Here is a 24,994-nt window from a genome sequence, read left to right on the forward strand (position 1 = left end):
CATGCTTAGAGTAGAATTCCCCTAATTCACTAACAGGTTTGAGGCCTATCTGTTACCATCATCCTGGTTTAGTCCATCTGGAAGTAGTTTTTTACCAAGATGTGGCTTCTGCTCATGCTCTAGTTTCTTTGGAGCCACAGGTGAGAGTTGGGTGAAAGGTGGACACCAAAGGAGGCTGAGCAGTCCTGAAAAGGATTCATTAAGTTCTCCCACCCTGCACACCCCATGCACTAGAGTGTAAAAATTAAATTAGTATCTAGTAATAAAAATATTATATTTTTATGAGGTTTATTAAGGATTTAGAAATCAAGGAATAAAGAAGATACAAATTAAAAACCACATGCCCATGGCTGATTAGCCCATTCAAAATCCCTGTGCTTAGCTTACCACTAAACTTACTACATCATTGCAATGGCAGAGAAAAGCATGGGAGGCTTTACTACCAGTTAAATACTAATTGAGATCTCGACCAGGTAGAGATTCAGGTGAGATTATAGGGAATTCTGGGAAAATACCAAGGACTTCTGGGGTTTGGAGTCTAGGGTTCAAATCTCCATTTTTACAAGAGCATGATACTGTGGATACCAGAAAGACCAATTAGAGTACTGCAACAGTCCAAGGTGTAGCCTAATACCCGTTTGTGGTGAGACAAGGGACAAATGAAAAAAACTGTTGAGTAGATGGACAGATATGTAGGGAAAGTGAGACTAAGGCACAGAAGATCATTGCCAGGTTGTAAAATATGAATAACTAAAATGGTGTCCTCAAGTGATATAGAAAAGGGAGGTTGAGATTTTTTTTTAAACATTATTTTATTTGGTCATTTCCAAACATTATTCATTGGAAACAAAGATCATTTTCTTTTCTCCCCCCCACCCCCCAGCCGACTCGCGATTCCACTGGGTATCACATGTGTTCTTGATTGGAACTCATTTTCATGTTGTTGGTATTTGCATTAGAGTTTTCATTTAGAGTCGAAGGTTGAGATTGAAGTGAAAGATGAGTTCTGTAACAGGATATACTGGATCTGAAATGCCTATTGATTATCCAGATGAAGATGTCAGGGAGGCAATTAAAGATGTGGGATCATGAGTTCATGAAATAAAACACATAGACTAGGAAGTATAAATGAATTTGAGTGGATAAGATCAGAGATAAAAATAGAAAAGAGAACTTAGCATAGAGGTCTGGGACACATTTGTATATAGAAGCAGGATAGAGAATCTACAACGAAGAGAGAAGAGAAAGACTAGTCTAACTGGAAGAAAAAGAACTGAAAGCAATGTAATGAAATTCTACAAGGAGAGAGTATTTTGAAGGTCTGAGACTGGTCATCACAATCTAACCTCTCAGAAAGGTTTAGAAAGATAAGGACAAAGAGGATCATTTAATTTAGCAGCAAAGTTCACTGGTAACCTTGGAGAGAACCTAGTTTCAGTCAAGTGGTAGGAATGAAAGGCAGATTGAAATGGGTTTAGGAGTGAGTGGGAGGTGAGAAAATGTAAGCAATGAGTACAGACAGCTTTTTCTAAGAGTTTGGCTGTGAAAGGAAAGAGAAGAATTTGTGAAGTGATTGAAATGTAGTATTTACATTTAAGATTTCTTTCATTCAAGATTGGTGAGGGCTTATGTTGTAAACCCAATTCCAGAATCTTGATATAAGGCTGGAGATGAAGGAGAGTGGCAGATGCTCAGCTATAGCTATTCAATTTTTCTACTTTCTATATAGTGGAACGGAGGGAAAGTACAATTCCATCTCTACTTCAACTTGTAGCTGGGTGATACATGTTATATTTAGTCTTTTGCCCAGCTTAAGACAAAGCACATTGGGGGCAGGAGGGAGAGATTCCATAAGGGAATTAGAGCTTGGTATTATCTTTGGTATTAACTTTAAGCTCCATGACTATCTGTTAGTTGCTCATAATTCTCTTTTCCTGTTTTCAAGTGGGTATTCCAGTTCTGGCTATTTTTATGTCTTCTCTTTTTATCTCTTTTATCTCTTCTCTATCTTTTGGCTGGTCTTATCTATATATTCAGAGGAGCTCCAAATCTCTATCTCCAGATCTGATCATCTATCACCTTCATTCATGTCACCCACAACTATGGTCTCTGTCCTGACTTTCTCTTTCCCCTTTATTCAATCTTGCCCTGAAAATCTTATTTGCATTCATGAGTTCAATTAACATCCCTATGCAGATGATTCACAGGTTTACATATACCAACCCATAGACTTTCTCCAGAGTTAATCACATATAATCCCCCTACTTCTTAGACATCTTAAACATCTCTTCCTGCCAAAGCAAAACCTTCTATATGCTCAAGTGACCCTCTCTATCCTATCATCTTAACTCTTTCTTTTATCTTCAATTCCTAGCTCTTTGCTGACCAGTCTCATTATCTCCAACTACAACTACAACACATTTTGAACTGGGTATCTCATAGCTACATTCAACTCAAGTGTTTTTTGTTTGCTTGTTTTTTTACCTCAAATTCTCCCTCCCTTCCATACAAAGTGGTCATGGTCACCCATCATCCTCCTAGAATCACAATCCAGCTTTTACCCTTGATTCCTTACACTCATCTCCCATATCCAGTTGCCAAAATCTTATCAGTTCTGGCTTCATAAAAAACATTTCACATATGCCCCCTTCTCTCACCATGTCACATCTACATTACTGCAATTGTCTGAAGGCTGGTCTTCCTGCCTTAAGTTTCTTTTCATTCCAGTTCATCTTTCCCTCACCTATCAAAGTGAAGTTTCTAAAGCTCAGGTCTGACCATAACACCTCCCTATGTAATGAACCCCTTCCTATAACTTTTTATTACCTCCAGGTTCAATTAAAAAATCTTCAATCTCTCTTGTTCAATCTTCTTATACCTTACAAGTCAAGTGATCCCTGTCCCTACCCAACTCCCCTTATTCAATTCAGTTAACACTGTCTTTATTGTCCCTCAAACAAGATACTCCTCTACTAACTGCATATATTTTCTATGGCTGTTCCCCATGCATGGAATGCTCTCCTTCCTCATTTCTGCTTTCTGGCTTTCTTCAAAGCTCAGCTAAAATCCCACCCTCGACAATGAAGCCTTTCCCAATCCCCCTTAATGTTAGTGCCCTGCCTGCTGATTATCTTGCACACAGTTGTTTGCATGCTGTCTCTCTATTAAACAGTAAGCTCTTAAGAGAGCAGGGACTGTCTTTTGCCTTTCTTTGTAACTCCTCATGCTTAGTATGATGCTTGGCACTTAACACCCCAAACTTAAAATAATCCAGTGTCTTCCTTGCTCCAAACCCTACCATCTCTGAAACTTTGTCCTGTTGAAGGTACCACCTCCCTCCCATCTTTGGTGTCATCTTCCATTTTTCTCTTTCATGGATCCACTGACAAATCTTGTCATTTCTATTTTTAACATCTTTCTTATTTTTCTCCTCCTTATTTTCTCCTGTGTTTAATTCACACAGTCACAAACTAATTCAGATCTTTATCAACTCATAATAACTTTCTTCTAATTGGTCTCCCTGATTAAACCTCTTCTCACTCCAATCTTCCCTTCATTCAGCTACCAAAGTGATCACTCTAAAACAAATGCCTGATCTCCATTCTCCCTTCTCGACTAGTTCCAGTGGTTTCCTACCCTCCAGGATAAAACAGAAAAAGTTCTCTGTATAATTTGTAAAATTCCTCTTAATCTGGCCTCTTCTTATCTTCCTAATCAGCTTAGACTTCACATGCTCTAAGATCTAGCCTTTAGGACCTACTTGTTCCATTTCCCATCTCCATGCCTTTGCACTATCCCTCATGTCTCAAATGCTGTGTCTTGAGTTTTCCCGATTACCTTTGAGACACATCTCAAGTCTCATCTTCTGCAGGAGGCTCTTCTCAGTCTTCTCAGTTGTTAGTGTTTACCCTTCCGTGATTACCTCTTTCCTACTCAATACATAGAGGAAGCTCACAGGGCAGTAGATAAAAGCACTGAGCCTAAAAAAGGAAGACCTGGTCTCAAACACTTACTAGCTGTGTGACTCTGGGAAAAGTCATTTCCCCTCAGTTTTCTCATCTGTAAAATGGGGATAACAACAGCACTTAGTTTGTCATGAGGACCCAAATGCAGTAATATTTACTATGTACTTATTCCCTTCTCTTCCCCTACATAGCCTGTATGTACCTGGTTCCTTACATGTTTGCTGACTCCTTTAGACTGTGAGCTCCTTCAGGAATGATTCTTTGTGCCCTTCTTTAATATTCCTAGCAGTGAATTTAGGACATGGCACATAGTAAGTCTAACAGTAACAACCTGAACACCTCCAGAAACCTCAAACTTAGTATGTCCAAAATGGAACTGGATCATCTTGCTGCCTGCCTCCATTATTTCTATCAATGTTATAACTATTTATTCAGGCATCCATGTTTGAAACTTGGGGCTTCTTTTGGGGTACAGGATGAAAAGATGAGAAAATGCTTAATTAGTTACTAGATCTTTATTCTAAATCATCAGTTACTGATGAAGTGATGAATATCCTTCAGAGAGGGCACATTCTATCTCTAATACCTAAATGATGTTTTAACTTCCCTACAATTTATGAACATTTTTCCTAATTAAAACATCGCTCTTTGAATAATATCCTTACGTATCAAAAAGAAATACCACCCAATAATAGTTATTTACATAGGGCTTACTATGTGCCAGGCACTATGATAACCACTTTACTATTATCATCTCATTCATTCCTCACAACAACCCCAAGAGATCTGTGCTAGTGCCATCTCCATTTCACAAATGAAGGAGGCAAACAGATTACATGATTTGCCCAGAGTAACACAACAGTTTACTCCCACTTAAGGCAGCTAAGTGGCACAGGGTATAGAGTACTGGGCCTTAAGTTAAGAAGACTAAAGTCAATTCCTGCCTCAGACATACTAATTGTGTTACCCTGGGCAAGTCACTTAACCTAGTCTGTCTGTATTTCTTAATTTGTAAAAGAAGGATATTAATAGAACACGCCTCCTAGAATTGTTGAGGATAAAATTAAAAACTTATAGAAGACTTTTGAAAACCCCATTATTAAGCTATTATAGGTAACATCAATAAATGTTTTATCTATTGAACTGGTATTAACAACCCTTTAAGAAAGAATATGAATCACAAAAAGAAGCTTGCCTATAATAATAAATCAGTTCTAGAAATAATTTCAAATTCCAATAAGTCTAATAGCTCCAATTACTATTAGTCATTCTTTTCACAGATGTTTAAAACATTTTTTTAGTAAGTCAGAAAAGCTGAATTAAGGCTGAATTTTAAAATAATACCGATACATGCATAACCCAGTGGAACTGCTTGTTAGATTCTGGAAGGGGGAGGAAAGAGCGGGAGGGAGGGGGAGAATCATGAATCATGCAACCATGGAAAAATATTCTAAATAATAAAAAAAATAATACTGAGAACAGTTCCTTCATCCTCACAAGCAAAAACTTAATTTGATTTCCCAAAGAGTTCCTAACAACCAAAATAAAAGTTAAGCGACCCCAAACCCAATTCATGCAAAAGTTAATCAGATAAAAGTATTATAAAAAGACTTGAAACCAGAAGCAATATACCAAATAAAATAACCTGTGATGGAAAAAGCACTGGATGGGGGCCTATATTAAAATCTATGGTCTGCCACTTCCCTAGGTGACCTTAGGGAGCTTCAGTTGCTCAAATGTCAATCTAGGGAGGCTGAACAGTATACTGAACCTATGTGTTCTCTTCTAGGACTAAATCTCCTGCTCTATAATCCAATGGGGGGCTGGGGGGGGGGGGGAGGTTCAATTTTAGAATAAACCTGACACCTTAACCATGATGGGCTCACTCGGACTTTCCCCACACACCACAAAATCATTTCTCTAAGAGTAGTGATGCTTCTGTCAATGATCACAACTGGATGTTGCTTTAATTTAAACTACTCTGGAAAAGAAGTCATTTTGGTAAGCCAATGAAATAATTAGAATGTAAAAGAATTGTTTTAATAGTTATTGACAATATATATATATAATTCATTTATTTAAATTATGTTGGCAGTAATCAGAATAGCTGATCCTTCCTTGTATTTGTTGTGTAAAAAGGACTGGGCCACAAAACTTTTTTAAAAAGCTGCAACATCTAAATAAATTAAGTCAAGTCTTTGCAAAACCTGAGTTTCATCTTACCTATACTCAGAATTCAAAAATGTCTTCTTGAGACTCATAATCTGGTGCATGCAGCATTTGGTAAATAAAGTCTATCTGCAGACAGACCCAACAGTCTAGTTAAAATGTAGAGAAACTGTAGGCTGGTATCCATGTAACAATATACTGCTCACCCCACCTGTTCTTGTCAAGTACTGTACTAGAAAACTTGGGCCCAAGGCAAAAGTAGGCCTCTAACACTTTTAGATGATGAAGCAGGTATAAAGCTGGAAAATTCCAGAAGATAGAAAAAATGAGATAGATTTAGAGCTAAAAGGATGCCAGAGATCATTTTTCAAATGAGAAAACTGAGGCCTAAAGATCTTAGGTGAGAAGCTCAAGGTCATTTGGACTAGGAAGGAAGAATTTTATTTTGGAAGGAAAGTAAAATAGACAATAAATCTACCTATAAACTCCCTACTTTAACTAAAAATTAAAATGTATAAGTTTAAGATAATGTCATGTTATTTACATACTCTTTTATATTTATTATATTTATACACTGTTATTTATACCTGATCTTTGCATCACAGTTTCCTCTGGAAGAGTTCACAATTTGGGTAGCCTAATTCATGTTTAATCTTAAATCAATCAGTTGTGTTTCTCAGATTTATCTGGCATATCAATTTGCATTTGTAGCAAAGCTAAAGCCCTCTAGTAAGAGTAAATGTAAATTCTAGAGAGGATTATGAAGTCTCTCACCTGCTGACTGCCCTCTTATTTGGTTTCCAAATCCATCAAAAACTGACCTAGGATGATCATTTTGGTCCACACCAAGAGACAGCTTTAAAGGTAAAACCACATTATAAAAACTCTTGGGGGTTTCTGGCTTGGAATACCTTGGACTAGACACATGATGAATCTATATTACACTGAATTCTGTGCCCTTGATAAGAATTTCAGAATTGTTACCTTAAAATATTGACTTTAAACTACTGAGCCAGCACCTGATATATTCTCAATGCAGATTAAATATAAAACCACATTACCTATGTATGCACATGTATAAAATCAGAGAACAAATACACTATACAATATTCTGTATGGCAGGCCTTCATTAATTACTTGTTATTAGCTAGTATTGTTATTCTTAACTGGCTTTTATTTTGCAATATGTTCCCTGCTCCTATAACTCAAAAGGCCCATTACTGATTAGATGACAAGCATTCATTCACCAAGTACAATGAAATTAGTTGCATTACTGTGGAATAAAACAGTCGTTGAGATAGCCTTTCACACACCTCACTGCTAGAAGTGAAATAAGCTAAGAATAAAGCAAAATAACTGCCTTCAGATTTTTTAAGACCCCTCAAAAGCCATTCAGTCTAGCATCATTGTTGTAGAGAGGGGAATACTCAAGTCTAAATGGTCAATTTTTATTTTATGAGGCTGTCAAGAGGAAAACACAAATCTATATGATAAAATATTATAAAGATATTATAAAAATTTTAAAGAGGGCTCTGGTGTTGGAAGTCTGAAGAGTTCTCTTCATATCCTGTCTCAGACAAGCCTCTGACTGAGCAAATTCTTTCCTCTCTGGGCTTCAGTTCTTTAAGGAAGGGAGTCGGACTCCATAGTCTCTAAGGTCCCTTCCATTTCTCCAAGATCTGAGTCTATGACTAGATGAACTCTGAGATCATTCAAAAACAATAGGGTCCCTTTAAGTTCTAGTTCTATGAGCCTAAGAAATATGGTCAGGAGTGATAGTAATGGAAATAAATGACAATAAGTGAAAACTGTAGAAATTTTGGATGGAAAGAAATTAAACCACGACATCTTATTTTAACATATCCATCAAGAAAAAAAAATTACATTGCTATTAGAATGGATATACTAGGGGGCAGCTGGGTACTCAGTGGATTGGGAGTCAGGCCTAGAGATGGGAGGTCCTAGGTTCAAATCTGGTCTCAAGACACTACCCTGTGTGAGCCTGGGCAAGTCACTTAACCCCCATTGCCTAGCCCTTAACACTCTTCTGCCTTGAAACCAATACACAGTATTGATTCCAAGATGGAAGGTAAGGGTTAAAAAAAAAAAGGACATACTAAAATCCCAGGTTTTAAAAATTAAAAAAGCATAAAGACAATTCTATTTCTGTCAGAAGAGCATCCAATAGCCAAGAGAAAAGGGAATTCCTTGGCTATTCCCTCCCCATCTAGTCCAGTGCTTAGCACACAGTAAACTTGTTGCCTGGCCTCAGAGTTCATGTGGGTGTAGTAGATGATCAGGGAGGTACAGGTCAAAGGGACCTCAGAGGTCATCCCCATTTTTAAAAAGGAAGAAACTGAGGTTCAATGGTTAGGGCACACATCCAAGTTCTGTGCCCTAACCATTCAACCTTTAGTCCCTGTGGAGAAAAAAAATCAGTGGAATTACTGTCCCACTGATCTTCAGTTAGATCTTTTCCAATATTTTCTATTTATCATCGCTTGGTATTTTGTTTTGTTTTTAATTCTTACCTTCTGTCTTATAATCAATACTGTCAATACAAGGCTGAGGAGGTCAGAGCTAGGCGACTGGAATCAATGACTTGTCCAGAGTCACATAGTGTCTGAGTCACATTTGAAACTAGGCTCTCCTGTCTCCAGGCCCATCTCTCAATCCACTAAGCCACCTAACTGTACCCTCAAAACTTGTTTTGTCTATATTTGCTTGCTTTCCCCCATCAGACTGTAAGCTCCTGAAAGGTTGGGACTATCAGGCCTTTTTTGATATTACATTCAACCTTAGCACCATACCTAGCATCTTGTTGGCTCTTCATAAATGTATCTTTATCGACAAATTGATAAAAATTCCTTGAGGACAAGGATTTACTTTTTTGAAAATTCTATTTGTACCCCCAGGTTAGTATAGTGCCTGACCAAAAATAGTCGTTTAATAAATGTTCACTTATTGACTAATCGATAACAATTAATTAAGGGTGGAGATTGATTTTTTTTTCTATTTGTAATCCCAATTTTGCCACAGTAGGCGACCCCTGTTTACTGAATTGAACTTCCAAAATTAAAGTATGCGGTTGGATTACAAAACTTGCAAATCTCACCCCAACCTCTCTAACCTTCCTAAGTGGAGGTGGTGGAATTCAACGAATCCAATCCAGTCCAAACCACGCTTATACACTAAGCACCTACTATGTACCAGGCCCTGTGCAGAGGCCGAAACCCATCCGTGCTTTGAACTCGGGCTCTTTCCGTGATTTTATTCCTAAAGCAAACGATTCTTCAGGAGAGTTGGTTGGCTGATTGGCGGGAACCATCAAATGAGGGAATGAGGAACTCGCGTGTCCGGCCGAGTACCGGGGAGGAAGTAAGGTGGGGGAAGGGGAAGAGTTCGGCCGGTCCCGTAGATCGCGGCGTCAAACCCTCCGGCGGCAGCAGGCAGGAGTCGGGAGGGAACTGGGTTCGAATTCAGCCTCGGACGTTCGCTGGTGCCCATCTCGCGACCGTGGGCCTCAGTTTCCCTGCCTGCGACAAGCGCGCCAGGCCCGAGCGCAGCACAGCTGGGGAGCGGGAGGCCCAGCGCGGTCGCACCGCTCGCACCCATTCATTCGCCGCAGCCAGCAGCGTGCTCCCTCCCGCCCGCCCGGGGCCCGCTGAGGGCGCGCGGGCGAGGCGACGACGAGGCCGCGCGAACGCGGGCGCGCGCCAAGAGGCCCGAGGAGGCCCCCTCCAAGAGCCCGAGCCGGGGACCCGGCCCCACCGCCTAGCCTCACCGCGCCCCGCCGGAAGTCCCCGGCACCTCCCGCGCGCTGCCCCGGCGGGCTCCGGCCAAACTCCTCCCGTCTCCGGCGAGGCCCCAGGCCCGAGCTGCCACCGGTGGCCCCACGGGGCTGAAGGGAGGAGCCGCGGCTGAGTCAAAAGGGGCGCAGGGAGGTGGAGGCGAGCGGCCGTGGCAGTTACCTTAATAATCCTTCGGGGCAGCCCGGCCATCTTGTCTGATCCGGAATTCAGCCTCGGGGTCTCGTCTCCGGCTCCGCTCGCCTCACGCACGAGTGGAAGTCCCAGGCTTCACTTCCGGGCGACGCTACCGCGTCGTCGTAGCCGCCGCTGCCGACATGCCCCACGGGAAATGTAGTCCCGGCTGACCCGAGCTGTAGGCGAGGGCTGCTTCCCTCCGCCCCTGCGCGTCCGTACACGAGACCCTGAGAGAGGGGAGCGGAAATGACGGAAGCCTGGAGGGGCGATGACTGGGGCTACCCTTCACCTTTCTCTTCTGACTCTTTCCGGACCCCGCCCTTGTGGGAGGAGGGTCCGACCTCTTAAGGAATTGGCTGCCCAGGCCTTCTTCTATGAAATGGTGGTAAGGGAGGCAGGCATAGCAGCTGTCTATTCATTTCATATCTTTCCTTCCATCCAGCTATTCATTCATACCTCCTTTCCTCCCTCCATCCCTTCATCCATCCTTTTCCATCTTCCCCCATCTGCTCCTCCTTCATCCATCCATTCATCCATCTCTCCATTCATCCATTACACCATCCACTTATATATTCATCCCTTTCTTCATCCATCCATTCATCTCTCTCCATCATTCATCCATTCCACCCTCCACCCCTTCTTCCATCCATCTATCTCTCCCTCTATTCATCCATCCATTTTTCCTTCCCACCATCTATGGTCAGCCATCCATCTATATATTCATCCATTCCTCCATCCATCCGTCCATCCATTCATTCATAAAGTCATACAGATTATAAATGTAAAGGCACAAACCATCTAGTCCAGCCCTCTCATTTGGCATATGGGGAAACCAAGGTTCCATAGGAGTTAAATAATTTAGAATCATAGATTTAGAACTAAGGGAGATATTAGAGGTCATCCATTATGGAGCCAGGATTGGAAGCCAGACCCTCTAACTCCTTTTTCAGCACACCTTTCAGTGCCCTACTCCCATGTGACCTTGAACCCAGGTCTTATATTTTTTTACTTTTAGAAAATTTTATTTAATTAATTAATTTGGAATATTTTTCCATGGTTACATGATTCATGTTCTTTCCTTCTCCTTCCCCCAACCCCCTCCCATAGCTGCATTTCCTCTGGGTTTTACATGTGTCATTGATCAAGACCTATTTGCTGAACCTAGGTCTTTTAATTCTAAATCCAGGGATCATTCCACAACTTAACCATTTACTCCAACCCCAATCTACATTATGAATTTTATCTACAATATCTTTCACAAGTGCTCACCTAACCAATCCTGCTTAACAGGATGTGTCTTGTTTATCAGAGTTGGTACAGACCTGACCCAGTACATTGAATGGAGAGTTTTAGTCCCAAAATAGGTAGCATTCATAACATGGATTCTCTAGACCTTAAAGTAGGGATAAAGGTATTACCTCCAATAGTGTATATCATTCTTTCCTCAGCCTCAATGGGAAGAAAAGAGGTGGCTAGAATTATTAATAATACAAGCTATATAGAGTAACTGAATTATAGAATTACAAACTCTTTGGAGTGATCAGGAACTTAGAGACCTTCAAATCTATTGACAGAGAATCTCCTCTATAGTAAACTCCAAAAGTGCTCATCCCAGCAAGTGTGGGGAAATGGAAAGAACCCCAAGTCTGGGGTCAGAGGCTCTGGGTTTAAATATCATCTCTGCCACTTATCTGAGTGACCGTAGGCAAGTTCTCATTTCCTTACTTGTAAAACAATACATGTAGTCTCTGAGGTTCCTTCTAGGCCTAGCTCTCTGATCAGTCCTATGACTTCCACTGAGAGGAATCTAGCTAACTTCCAAAGAGCCCATTCTATTTTTGGATGGGCTTATTGTGAGAAGCTTTTCCATATATCAAAACCAATAAATCATCTCTCTAGATTTATTCCCATTGCTTAAAACAAGCCAAATATTTCTTCTCTTTTTCCATGACAGATTGATGAAGACCACTATTATATCCCCATCAACTCTTCTCTTATACAGGCCAAACATCCCCAGTTCCTTTAAGTGATCCTCATATGACATGATCTTGAGGGCCTTAACTATCTTGGCCACCAACCTTTTGGATACTTCTCAACTGAACATCATTCTTGTTACAATATGGTACCTGGGCCAAAGGTAAACATTTGCTTTGATTGGCTATGTTTGTAACAGGCTTTATTGTTCTTTGATTCTTTCATTTTTATTTCCTTTTATGCTCTTTTTTCTTTGCATTTTCTTTTCTTTCTTTTTTATCATTGGGGGGATGGCTAGAAGGAAGATTTTTACCAGTTGAAAAAAACATATTAATTAATATGAAGAAAAGCATATGGCAACTAGATCTGAACACAAGACTTCAAATGAGGTCTGATAGCAAGATAATCCTAGGTAAAGGAGGGCAGATCCATGTATCAAATTCCACTTAATAGTCCCCAAAATTAATTGATGTATTTGGTACCTTTCACACTACCTGTTTGTAAGCATGAGCAATTTATTTACTTCACTGGTCCTCAATTTCCACATCTGTAAAACAAAGAGTTGGACTGAATGACCTTGAAGGTTCCTGCTAGCTCTAGATCCATGACAGGACCAATATTTGCTAGAGTTTTCCATGCCCCCCACAATATGAATTAGTCTAGTTTGCTTTGTTTTTTAAACCTTTACCTTCTGTCTCAGAATCAATATTGTGTTTTAGTTCCAAAACAAAAAGCAATAAGGGGTAGAGAATGGGAGTTAAATTACTTGCACAGCGTCACACAGCTAGGAAGTATCTGAGGCCAAATATGAATCCAGGACCTCCAATCTCCAGGCCTGGCTTTCTATCCACTGAGCCATCTAGCTGCCTCTTAGCCTAATTTTCCCCTAAAAGGTGACAAAGCCTTACCCAGGGATTTGCTTGTCTTAGGAGGCCATGGCTCAAGCTGCTTATCTCCTGATACAACTTCCTCCTAGTCTTTAGCCATATTGAGAGGGTTTCCTGATCACCTAAGGGCATAAAACAGTCCACTCAGATGGGGTCAGGGCCCTCCAGACTCAGCAGAGCATCTCATAGCAACTTGAGGTTCTCTATCAGCCTATGGCACCCAGCAAGCACAACCACAGATGATCAACCAAAGTAGACTTTGTGCTCCAAGTAAAAGCAGCCTTAGTTAAACTCTCAGAGGGAGTGTATGTAGATAGATAGATAGATAGATAGATAGATAGATAGATAGATAGATAGAAAGACAGAGAGAGAATACAGATAGTCCCTAAATGAAAAATAATAGAAACAACTGAAGCACAATAATAATAAATCATAGAGCTTTACAACATCGTTTCTGTACATATCTTTTGAATCTTACAGAGTGAACTGGCTTCAAAACAAGGAAGAGCTAGGTTCAAATCCTGTCTCTGATACACATTAACTGTGTGACCCTGGAAAAGTCTTAATCCAATCAGTGCCTCAGACACTGTGGAGCTAGGACAAGTCATATTAATGAGTTCCTGTTGCTTTAGCAGACAGGTTACATAAAGACTATGGATATATGGGGGCATTGGTCTTTTTTTTCTGTTACTAATATACTAATCTATACTAATCACTGGGTAGTGCTACATCTGAGGATTATAATCAAGAATGTTCTCCACTTCTCTCTCTCTCTCTCTCTCTCTTTCTCTCTCTCTCTCTCTCTCTCTGTCTCTCTCTCCTTCCCTCCTCCCTTCTCCCTTTCTCTGTGTAAACACACACACACACACACATACATACATACACATACATACTGGCTTTCCCCCCCTCCCAAATGGTGAGAATGTGACTTCCTCCTCATCTCTACTTCCTGGCATCCTTGAAGTTCCAGCTTAAATCCCATCTTCTACAGAAAGCCTTTCCCCAACCCCAGCCTCATAATGATATTCTCTCTGATTAATTATACCCAATTGATCCTCTCTTTATCTTTTTGTACATAATTGTTTTTATGTTATCTCCCCCATTAGATTATGGGCTTCTTGAGAGCAGGGAGTGAATTGTTTTCATCTTTCTTTTTAATCCCAACATTTAGCACAGTGCTTGGCATATTGTGGTTGGTTGGTTGTCTCTCAAACCGAGGATGACGATTGTCTTTGTGTGTTTTTGTGCACAAAGACACTTGTGCATGAAGATTTAAGTGGAAAAGTTGATGCACAGAGACAGTCCCACTCTCTGGCATTGGAAGCCTGGGTCCATTGACACGAAAAGTCGTTACACCTGGAGACTTCCTCAGCTGCATTGGATGGCCGTGTTGTCTTTTGTGCTCCAACATGCCCTGAGCACTCCACAGTGCTTTGCTGCGTCGCCCTCTCAGCCGTTGAACCTTCTTATTGGTTTCTTCTGCCTGTTCCGCCGAAGCAGTCTTCACATGCTGGGTGAGCAAAGCCCTGGTTCACCAGGGGTCGATGACCCGATGGCTACCCTCACAAGGTTTAGCTGGCCTGTTGAAACCTTTGCCCGGGGTGTGGCTGCTGCCGCATGCTAGCAGCTACTGGGAGCCACAAGTGAGAGCTGGGTCTCAGGTATGGGTCAGAGGCTGGAGAGCTGCCCTAGGAGGGCACGACAAGCCCTCCATACCAGAGATATTACCCCTCCCTGAGCACCCCATACACCCCTTGGCATATTGTAGTTACCTAATAAAAACTGTTGATTGAATAATTGACAGGTGATAGTGATTCAAGACATCTGCCATATGCCTGACTATAAGAGGACATCTGGGAAGGGAGCTCTTTTCCCTTCTGTCTACCTCTTACCATCCAGGCTCAGAGGGGGAATTAGGGACCATTATTTGCATTTTACTCCATCCTGTCTATTTATTCCCCCTCCTTCCCTTGTGATTAGGCACAAAAATCTACACACCCTGGTCTGGACTTCTCCTTCCTCCCACTTCACATGCTTTACCCAAACTCCTTTTCAGGACACTCCCATCTGCCCTGTCTTCTTCCCTGACGTAGGCCAATGTTTCTCAATTTCCATCAATTTCTCATACTTCAGAATTGCTCTTCCATAGGGCAGAATCCAGATATGGGGTATTCTCACATGTTAAAACAGCATGCAATCCTAGTTGCCTGTGCTTTTGCTCTTTCAGAATACACTGGGATAAGATATTTTCTGTGTTTTTTAGGCAGTCCAAGGGTAGGATGGAGAAGAACCACTATTTACTCTATATCTTAACCATAACTTTGTTGCCTCCCTGTCCTTGACCAGCAACCAGATTTTGTCAACTAAGTGGACTGAATAATGCCATTAGTATTTTGATGGATCTGGGATCTCACAGATGCAAAATCACAACTCTCATTTATGTCTTTCTATAAATCTTCCACAGAGGGCTACCAAACATGCTGGGGACCTTTCTGTAGGCCAGAGTTTTTTTTTAACATATCACTCTTAAGGCATCTGTGGATAAATTTCAGGGAGTCTATGATCTTAGACAGGGTAAAAGATACATCTTTATTTTAATATAACTGAAATCTTTTATAATCTGGTATGTTTTATTTTATGCATTTAAAAACAGAGTTCTGAAAAAGGACCAATAAACTTCCCCAAACAGATCCATGATACAAAAAAAAATTAAGAATCCCTGCTTTAGATTTCTTTATATTGAATAGATACCACATGGGCTATCTATCACTTGGTTTTTCCCATGTCACATCACTAGACCTCCTCTTTTCTAGTCATATATCTCTCTGATGTTATCCTTTTTGCCCCTCTTCATACTCAGTTCTTTATTGGTAATATGGTGGAGTCTACTGACACCCATTATGCACCTTTTGGTGACCTTCAACTTGAATTCTTTGGAGACTATGCTCTTCCATGACCTGTAGCCATACAGCTCCTCTAAAGGATTATTGTTGTGCAAAGAAAAGAAAAGAAGAAGAAAAAAACTGGGTTGTGGGCAGCTAGGTGGTTCAGTGTATTGAGAGCCAGGACCAGAGATGGAAGGTCCTGGGTTCAAATATGACCTCAGATACTTCCTACCTATTCGACCCTGGTCAAGTCACTTAACCCTCATAGTCTACCCCTTACTGCTCTTCTGCCTTGGAACCAATATACAGTATTGATTCTAAGATGAAAGATAAGGATTTAAAAAGAACAACAACAGATGGGTCTTTGGCCCTGGAAGAAGCTTTGTGTCCATTAAAGGCTCTATGCAGTTTCCCAAAAACAATTCAACCTGCTCTACCCTTCCTGTTCAATTCTAGACCCAACTAATTTTTATACCGCCTGTCTAAGATATGTGTACTTCTAGACAAACTCTTTGGCTGTCCCTCCAACTGTGCTTTATAGACATTTTTCATCAGCTAGGATTTTTCTGCATGGATTTTAGGTCTAACTTTCTGTAGTAACTGTAGGAAAATGTTCCAGTGTTTGATGGAATCAATACAATGCCATTAGCAAACAGAAGCACATGGATAACTTCACTATTGTTAAGGGATCCCTCTTCCATTTGAATTCCATTAGGGACAGAATCTACTCCTGTTGTTCATCAGGACATGCCATGATCATGCCAACATCTTTGAACACATATATCTCCTTATTTTATGCTTTGTTTGATGTTAATAGGCACATGATCATCAAGAAAAAATATTTTTTGTTGTAGCTTTCAAGGAATTCTGTATGCTTTTGGTATGTCCATGGAAGATAGTAAAATAGAAATATAGTTGGTAATGTTTATAATTTTCTTGACAATAAAAATGGAGGTGGGATTTTGGGGAGAGTTGGTTGTTTTTTAGCCTTTAGTATACTCATCTCTTTCAAAATTCTTTAAGAAATGATCCCTCAGTGCCCTTAGGATTGCCAGCATCATCTAGGTCAAACCTCCTTTATTTATGTTTGGTCTAGTCCAGCTGTTGTTCCCTCATTTGCCTCCCTCAGTGCCATTTAAACTGCCTCTTAAAACATATCTGGAGCTGTTATATTTCAGACTGTACCACATTACCAATGAAGAACTGACTTTTAGAGGCATAAATGATAGCATTACAGAGGCCTATGATTAGAAAAGATGGGGGACTAGGCTAAATGTGGTGATCTCACTATCAATGGGAAAAAGAATTTATTAAAATCTGCCAGAGACCATCATACCCCGATTGGTTGACAAGGTCACGGCCTGAGGAAATGGGGTCTGCAAAGAGCACTGTGTGCCTGCATACATGGGTTGAATACACAGTGTGTCTCATCTCCTTATTCCGACCATGACATCACATCTGGGCAGAGAGACCTTGGATCCTCAGAGAGGCCACTGGATGGACCTCTATAAATGGCGCCTAAACAGGGATCTTTTCCATTTCTGTCTGTTGTCTTCCTTTCAGTTTCATTTCAAAAAAGACTCGTGAGATGACTTTGATTACTTAGGTCTCTTGTCAAGCTGTCATTGCTTTTCCCTTTATGGATTCTTACTGCTTTGTGAGATAATAATCATAATCTTCCAACAACTTCCTTTGTAAGATTTTACAAAGTACTTTACTTTCTAAATCAGAATGCTACTCTTAGTGTTTAACAGGGAGACTTGAATTTTTCTGGGTGAGGCAATTTCTAGGTTTTTGATGTCCCTATTATGAAGATGGATTTCTATCATTTAGACTTCCTTAAGAAATCAAAATTATCAGTGTCAATGTGAGTTCCTTTATCCATTTCCCATTTTTTCAGCTTCAACTGCTTATTTAAATATATCAAACTAGCATTACCTCAAGGGCATGCCATATCTTCTAAATTTATTCACTCCTCTAGTTTGTTTAGGGGTTTGATCTTTGATCTAGCCAATTATTGTTCTGACTGTACCCAGAATGATGATTCAGAAATTATTCCTCAATTGATAGCCAACTGATTCTTTTCTCTCAAAATATAAGCAATTTATTTTGGGGGGGGATTTGTACTTGCTCTGGTTATGACCTCTTGATTTTCTTCTCAAGGTGTTAATAATTGAGGAGGTAGCTAGGTGGTTCAGTGAATTGAGAGCCAGGTCTAGAGACAGGAGATCCTGGGTTCCAATCTAGCTCAAACATTTCTTAGCTGTGTGAGTCCAAGTAAGTCACTTTGCCCCATTGCCTAACCCTTACATTTCTTCTGCCTTGGAACCAATACCCAGTATCAATACTAAGATGGAAGGTAAGGGCTATAAAAAAATTAATAATTGGTAGGTTTGTATCAGTTGTACAGTGTATAAACCTTTAATTGATCTCATTTTTTTGATGATACATATTTTCTAACATTTATTGTTATCCTTTCATGAGTGAATTTGTTATCATTTTCAGTGAATTTACCAAGAATCAAAGAATATTCATAATAATATTTTATTTTTTCTAAATTGCATGTGACAACCATTTTAAACATTTTTTTAGTTCCATATTCTCTCCCACCCTTCCACCCTTCCCTCCCTCCTCTCTCAGAGAGTAAGCAATCTGAGTTTTTCATGAATCAAAGTACATGTAAATTTAATTTGGATTAAAATTTTAGTTGTTGTTCAGCCTTTTTTTTACTCATGTTCGACTCTTTGTGAGTCCATTTGGCATTTTCTTGGCAAAGATACTAAAATGATTTGTAATTTCCTTCTCCAACTGATTTTACAGATTCAGAAATTGAACAGGGTTAAGTGACTTGTCCAGGGTCACCCAACTAGGAAGTATCTGAAACAAGATTTTAACTTGAGGGGTCTTTCTGACTCCAGGTCTTGCACTCTATCCACTATACCTCCTACCTACCCAAAATTTTTAGTAGAATTTCTTTATAAAATTAAAGTATGTACCAATTAAGTAACAATAATAATAGCTAGCATTTACCTAGCCCTTTTAGGTTTGCAAAGCACTTTATAACGATTATATCCTTTCACCCTCACAACAACACTGGAAGATAGGTGCTATTATTATCTTCATTTTATAGTGATGAATCTGATGCTCAAGAAGAAAGGTTAAATAATGTGCCTGTATCATACAATCTATTACATATAAGGGCAGACTTTGAACCCAGATCTTTCTGACTTCCTGACAAAGTCCCATGCTTTTCACACCAAACTGAATGGATAAAAAGACAAAGAAAAAAGAACACACATTCCCTGGTTACCTTTGGTTTTACATAGTAAAATTGGTTTACATTTAGGAAAAATTCCAGGCCTTTCCAAGTTTATCTTTATCTACTTTTTTATCTACTATACCAGACTGCTTCTATTTGATCCTTTGCTTGGCACCTTTGTTTGCCACCACCCTGTGCCCAACAGGCGGTTGTAAGAGCCTTCCAGCCCTGCCCCCAGCCTCTCCCCTCCATAATCCGTCAACTCTCTAGTTAATATCCCGGAATCACCCCCCTGAACCTGTCAGCCTCCACTCACCCAGCCCCCAGGCAAGAAGCTTCCTGTCATTTCTAAATTAACTCCTCCACTGGGCACTTCAGCCCTTCCCAGTGGAGCTCCAACCTATCCCTCCGCCCAATTTCCTATTACTGCCCTCCACATTCCAGAGCAGCTGGCTTATCAGCTCTTCTCTGGCCAATGCATTCCACCTGGGTGCTTCATCATGAGGAGCCGCTCCTGGGATTCCTGACTCACCCCCAGACTTTCCTGATGACCTCCATTGGTGGTGCCCTACCCTAGGCGCCACTGCCCTCCCCCGTCATCCCGCCCATGGCCGGGAACCTCGGCCCCCACGAGGCTGCCGTTGGGTGCCACACTCATCAGCAACCTCGGCTGTTTCTGCCCCGTGACTGGAAGGCTGGGAGCAAAAATGCCTTCCAAAGCACCCTTCATGAAGACCCCCCAAACCCAGGCAGCTCTTCCTCCCCACCCTGGGCTCCTTGGATCCAGCAGCAGCAGGCCCACATCAGGGATCCCTCCTCTTCCTCCTTTGTGGATCCTTACTTCTATCTTAGAAACAATCTAGACAGACGAGGAAGGCTGGCCAAATGGGGTTAAGTGACTTGTCTAGGGTCACACAGCTAGAAGTGTCTGAGGTCATATTTGAACCCAGCACCCCCCCCCCCTTTAGACTGTAAGCCTCTCGAGGACAGGGACGATCTTCATTCGGCTTATTTGTACCCCCCCAAATAGTAACTGCTATCTAAGTGTTGGTTGGTTAGTAGTGTAGAAGTAGTACTAGTAGTGGTAGTAGTGGCAGAAGCAGTCGTAGTAAGTAGTAGTAGTAGCATAGTAGTGAGTAGCAGTAACAGCAGCAGCAGTAGCAATAGTAGGAGGAGTATTCCTGGGGCTTTGCAGAAAGCCTACCTTATAGCAGGTGTTTAATAAATATTTATTGTGGGGCAGTTAGATAATTGTAGTTGGAGAGCCAGGCCTAGAGACGGGAGGTCCTGGGTTCAAATGTGGCCTGAGACCCTTTTTAGCTGGGTGACCCTGGGCAAGTCACTTGACCTCCATAGCTTAGCTAGAAGGTGAGGGTTTTTACAAAATAAAATAGAGAGGAAATATTGGAATCAGAAAATATAAGAGCTGCCCTGATCACTTACAAAACCATACAGTGTCCGATTTGTTATTATGAATAGAGTTGTGAGATTTTTTTAAAAAATCTTAAATTTTTATTATTTGTCATTTGTTTCTATTGTGTCTACCTTTTTGTGACCCCATTTGGGGTTTTCTTGGCAAACTAGAGTGATTTGCCTTTGTCTTTTCCAACATAATTTTATTTCATTTATTTATTTTTTGTTTGTTTTTTTAAACCCTCACCTTCCACCTTGGAATCAATACTATGTATGGTTCCAAGGTAGAAGAGTGATAAGGACTAGGCAATGGGGGATAAGTGACTTGCCCAGGGTCACACAGCTAGGAGGTGTCTGAGGCCATTCAACATAATTTTAGCTGCTTCTAAATCATAGAGGACTGAAAAAAACCCCGAGATTACAAGGTGATGTTATTTAAACCCATTAACCAGAGTTAGAACTCAGAATTCATGGCATTTTTGGGTCCTTCATTGGTTAAGGGAATGCCCCAGCTGAAAAATATCTCCACCGCTGTAGAGTTAACAGCTAGTCTATCTACCTCATATTCCTCACAGTTGCCTTGGGCAGCTACAAGTGGATAGAGAACTGGACATCAGGAGGACCTACATTCAAATCCAGCTTTAGACACTTACCAGCTGGGTGACCCTAGGCAAATCACGTCACTATGCTTGCCTCAGTGTCCTCCTCTGTAAAATGAAAACCTCAAATGGGGTCACAAAGAGTCAGACAAGACAAAAACAACCGAATAACAAGAAACCTGTGCTTGCCCAGCAACTGGGTAGCACAGTGGATGGACAAAGTGCCAGGTCTGGAGTCAGGAGGACCTGGGTTCAAATGTGGCTTCAGATACTTCCTAGCTGTATGACCCTGGACAAGTCACCTAACTGTTGGCCTAGCCCTTGTCCCTCTGTCCCTGAGTTGTTACTAAGACAGAAAGTAAGTGTTAAAAAATAAAAGCAACAGCTGGGTGGGACACGGAGAGGATAAGTGACTTATCCAGGGTGTTACACATAGTATGGTACTTTCTCTGAGGTTTATTAACTCCACAGCCACCCTTTACCCAGTATGCTGCCCAACCTCTCACGCTGAAGCTTTAGCGCATACAAGAAAAGTTTGACAAAACAGAGAAGGGATCCTGAAAAAGGCACCCCGGCTTTGCCCCCGCCCTTGGAGCCCTGTCACCATTCCCCCATGATTCTGCTGTGGCCTGCTTCCCGGATACAGTATCCTCCAGTGCATCCAGGACTAGCCTTGGAGAAGGAAAGACCCGCGTTGAGAACGCTTACTAGCCGTGGGGTCCTGGGCAAGCCATTACATTTCCCTCAGCCTCAGTTTCCCCATCTATAAAAAGGGCATGACAATAGCTGCGCGCACACGCCTTGCAGGGCTGCGATCTGTCCATCCTAGAGGGCCGTCTGAGGGCCAGCTTGTGCAGACAGGACGGGTCATGGGGAAACGGGGTCCAGGAAGCATTCGTCATCGCCCCCTCCTTCCGCTCCCCTGGGGTCCAGGCCGAGCCACGCGCTCCTCGGGGAGAGATGTAAACACACAGGCCCTGGAAGGGGAAGACAAGTGAAGCGCGTAGTCCTGCTTCAGACCCCAGCCAGAGACAGGAATGTTACAGAACCAGCGCGGGGCGGAGAAAGTTTCACAGGAAGACTCCATGGAAGGACAGCTCCGCTTTAGCTTCTTTCCAAACCAAAGACAACACTGAAATTGGACTGCAGACACTTACTTGCTGGGGGACCCTGGGCAAGTCACTTCGCCCTGTTTGCCTCCGTTTCTTCATCTGTAACAGGAACCGGAGAGGGAAATGGTCAACCTCTCCATTATTTTTGCCAAGAAAACCCCAAATGGGGTCAGGAAGAGTCAGATATGACTTAACTGAACAACCACAACAAGCGAAAGACAAAGTTCAAATCTAGCCTCAGACACTTATTTGCTGTGAAACCCTGGACAAGTCACTTAACCCTATTTGCCTCAGTTTATTTATCTGTAAAATAAACTGGAGTAGGAAATGGCAAACCACTCTAGTATAAACCCCAATTGGGGTCGTCAATGGTCAGACATGACTTAATTGAACAACCACAACAAGCAAAAGACAATTCAGGTTCTAATATAATATGGTACTTTGCTTCTAGGCCTTTAGGACTGTTAAAAATTCCCCAGAGCTCCTATTTGTCAGGGAGTACTATAATAATGCCTCAGGTTTGTGGGGTGACTTATAGTTTAAAAAGTTCTTGCAGAGGAGGCAGATAGGTGCCTCAGTGGATAGAAAGACAAGCCCAGAGTCAGAAGCGTCTGGGTTCAAATCTGGCCTCAGTTACTTTCTAGCTGTGTGACCCTGGGCAAGTCATTTAACTCCAGTTGCCTAGCCCTTGCCATTCTTCTGCCTTAGAACCAATAAATAGATTCATAGTTGGTTCTAAGATGGAAGGTAAGGGTTTAAAAAAAAGCTCTTGCATACACTTTATCAAAATAATCAACATCCATTTATTAAACACATATTGTATGCCAGATCTCATTTGATCTTCAACTATCTTGTGGAACAGGATGGGTTTCATTATCCTGTTTGTAGCCATGGAGAAGTTGAGCATCAGAGAAGGCTAAAGGATCATAGACTTTGAGCTGGAAAGGACCTTAAAGGCCATTGAGAATAATTCCTTATTTGACAGATGAAGACACTGAGGCCCAGTAGGGTGAAGGGACATGCCCAACGTCTCACTGATAGTAATTGGTGAAGCTGGGACACAGGGCTTCTGACTTTAAGACCCGAGTTCGTTCTTCCTCTTCTATTTTTTTTTTAGAATTTTTAAAAAAATTTTAATTAAAAACACTCAAAAAGAGTATTTTGATACATATAACACACAAAAAGAAGATACTCTATAAATTCTGACTTTAAATATAATAAATGCTACTTATTGCTTTCTTATAAAATTTGAAAACATTATAAATATACATTTTTTATTTTAAAACTCATCTTTAATTTTAATTAATACTTTTAAATTTTAATAATTAATACTTTACTATTAATTCTTTTTAAAAAAATGTTTACCTTCTGTCTCAGAATTGGTACAAGTATTGGTCCAAGGCAGGAGAGCAGTAAGAGCTAGGCAACTGGGGATAAGTGATCTATCCACAGCTAGGAAGTGTCTCAGGTCAAATTTGAACCCAGGTCCTCCTAACTCTAGGCCTGGAGTTCTATCCACTATACTTACCTAGCTGCCCCTAATTATTATTATTTATAAAAACCCTAATCTTCTGTCTTAGAAATTATAATAAGTACTGATCCCAAGGCAGAAGAATGGGAAGGCCTTGGCAATGGGGGTTAAATGACTTGCCCAGGGTCACACAGCTAGGAGGTGTCTGGTCCTCCCATCTCCAGGCCTGGCTCTCTATCTGAGAGAGCCCCTACATGTTACTTTCAAAACTGTCCTGCTTACCCATGCTTCCTTTTAAACTTCTTTCACCTATTTACTATACAATTAAAACAAATGAAATGGCCCCCTTTTTTTGGAGGGGCGGGTTCCTAATACTCTCTTCTCACAACCTCTCTCCTCCAATTAAAAATAGACAAAAGGGGAAAACACAGCTTTGTTACAAATAAGCCCAGTCCAAAAAAAAAAATGAATTCCCACAGTGGCCATGTTTCTGTATTTAAATAAATGACTGGCCTGTAAAGATCTCCACTCTATTTTGTATCTGCTGCTCTGCCTGGTTTCAACTCTACACACTCCCAGGGTCCAGTTCCCATCTCCATCCTATTTCCCTTCTCCCCTTTCCTGTCTCCCTTTTTCTGTAGTTTTCCCCTCCACTCCACCGTAGGCTACTTGAGTGCAAGGAACTGCTTATTCATTGTATCTCCAGGACTGAGCACAGTGCCAGGCACCTAGTAGGTACTTGAATGTTTATTGGATTGGAATGGATTCATTATTCTACCTCTTTTAATTTGAATGCCTTTCCTCAGGTAATTATTTCCTTTGTTCCTCTGGATAGCTTGCTTGTATGTAGATGTTTACAGGTCTCTCCCATTTGATTGTAAGCTCCTTGACGTCAAGACTGGCTTTTGCGTCTTTCTGTATCCCCAGAGCTTAGTCCGGCAGTTGGCCCATAGTAATTACTTAATCAATGGTCATTGATTGATTGCAGGTTCCCTGAAATCACAGTTGGCTATTGCATTGATCAGGGATTTCTTAAGGCATCCAAAATTACTATCTTTAAACGTTATCCACATCCAGAGGAAGAACTGTGGGAGCAGAAACACGGAAGAAAAACAATTACCTGATCACATGGTTTGATGGGATGTGATTGGGGATGGAGACTCTAAACAATCACCTTAGTGCAAATGATGATAATAAGGAAATAAGTCTGGATCAAGGACACATGTAAAACCCAGTGGAATTGTTCATTGGCTCCAGGAGGGGAGTGGGAGGAC

The 24,994-nt window shown here is 41.2% G+C and overlaps 1 protein-coding gene across 1 annotated transcript in view; it reads right to left on the reverse strand.

Moving 5' to 3' along the window:
* The window catches only part of UBE2N (ubiquitin conjugating enzyme E2 N), a 51,257-nt gene extending 40,898 nt beyond the window's left edge, over window positions 1-10,359 (reverse strand). Inside the window, exon 1 of the mRNA XM_007503212.2 lies at window positions 10,106-10,359. Within this exon, the coding sequence (XP_007503274.1) occupies window positions 10,106-10,135 (30 nt within the window). The 5' untranslated portion in view covers window positions 10,136-10,359. The remainder of the gene's footprint in view (window positions 1-10,105) is intronic.
* Window positions 10,360-24,994: the final 14,635 nt, after the last annotated feature.

Source organism: Monodelphis domestica, chromosome 5 (assembly GCF_027887165.1).
Source record: "Monodelphis domestica isolate mMonDom1 chromosome 5, mMonDom1.pri, whole genome shotgun sequence".
Classification (NCBI taxonomy): Eukaryota; Metazoa; Chordata; class Mammalia; order Didelphimorphia; family Didelphidae; genus Monodelphis; species Monodelphis domestica.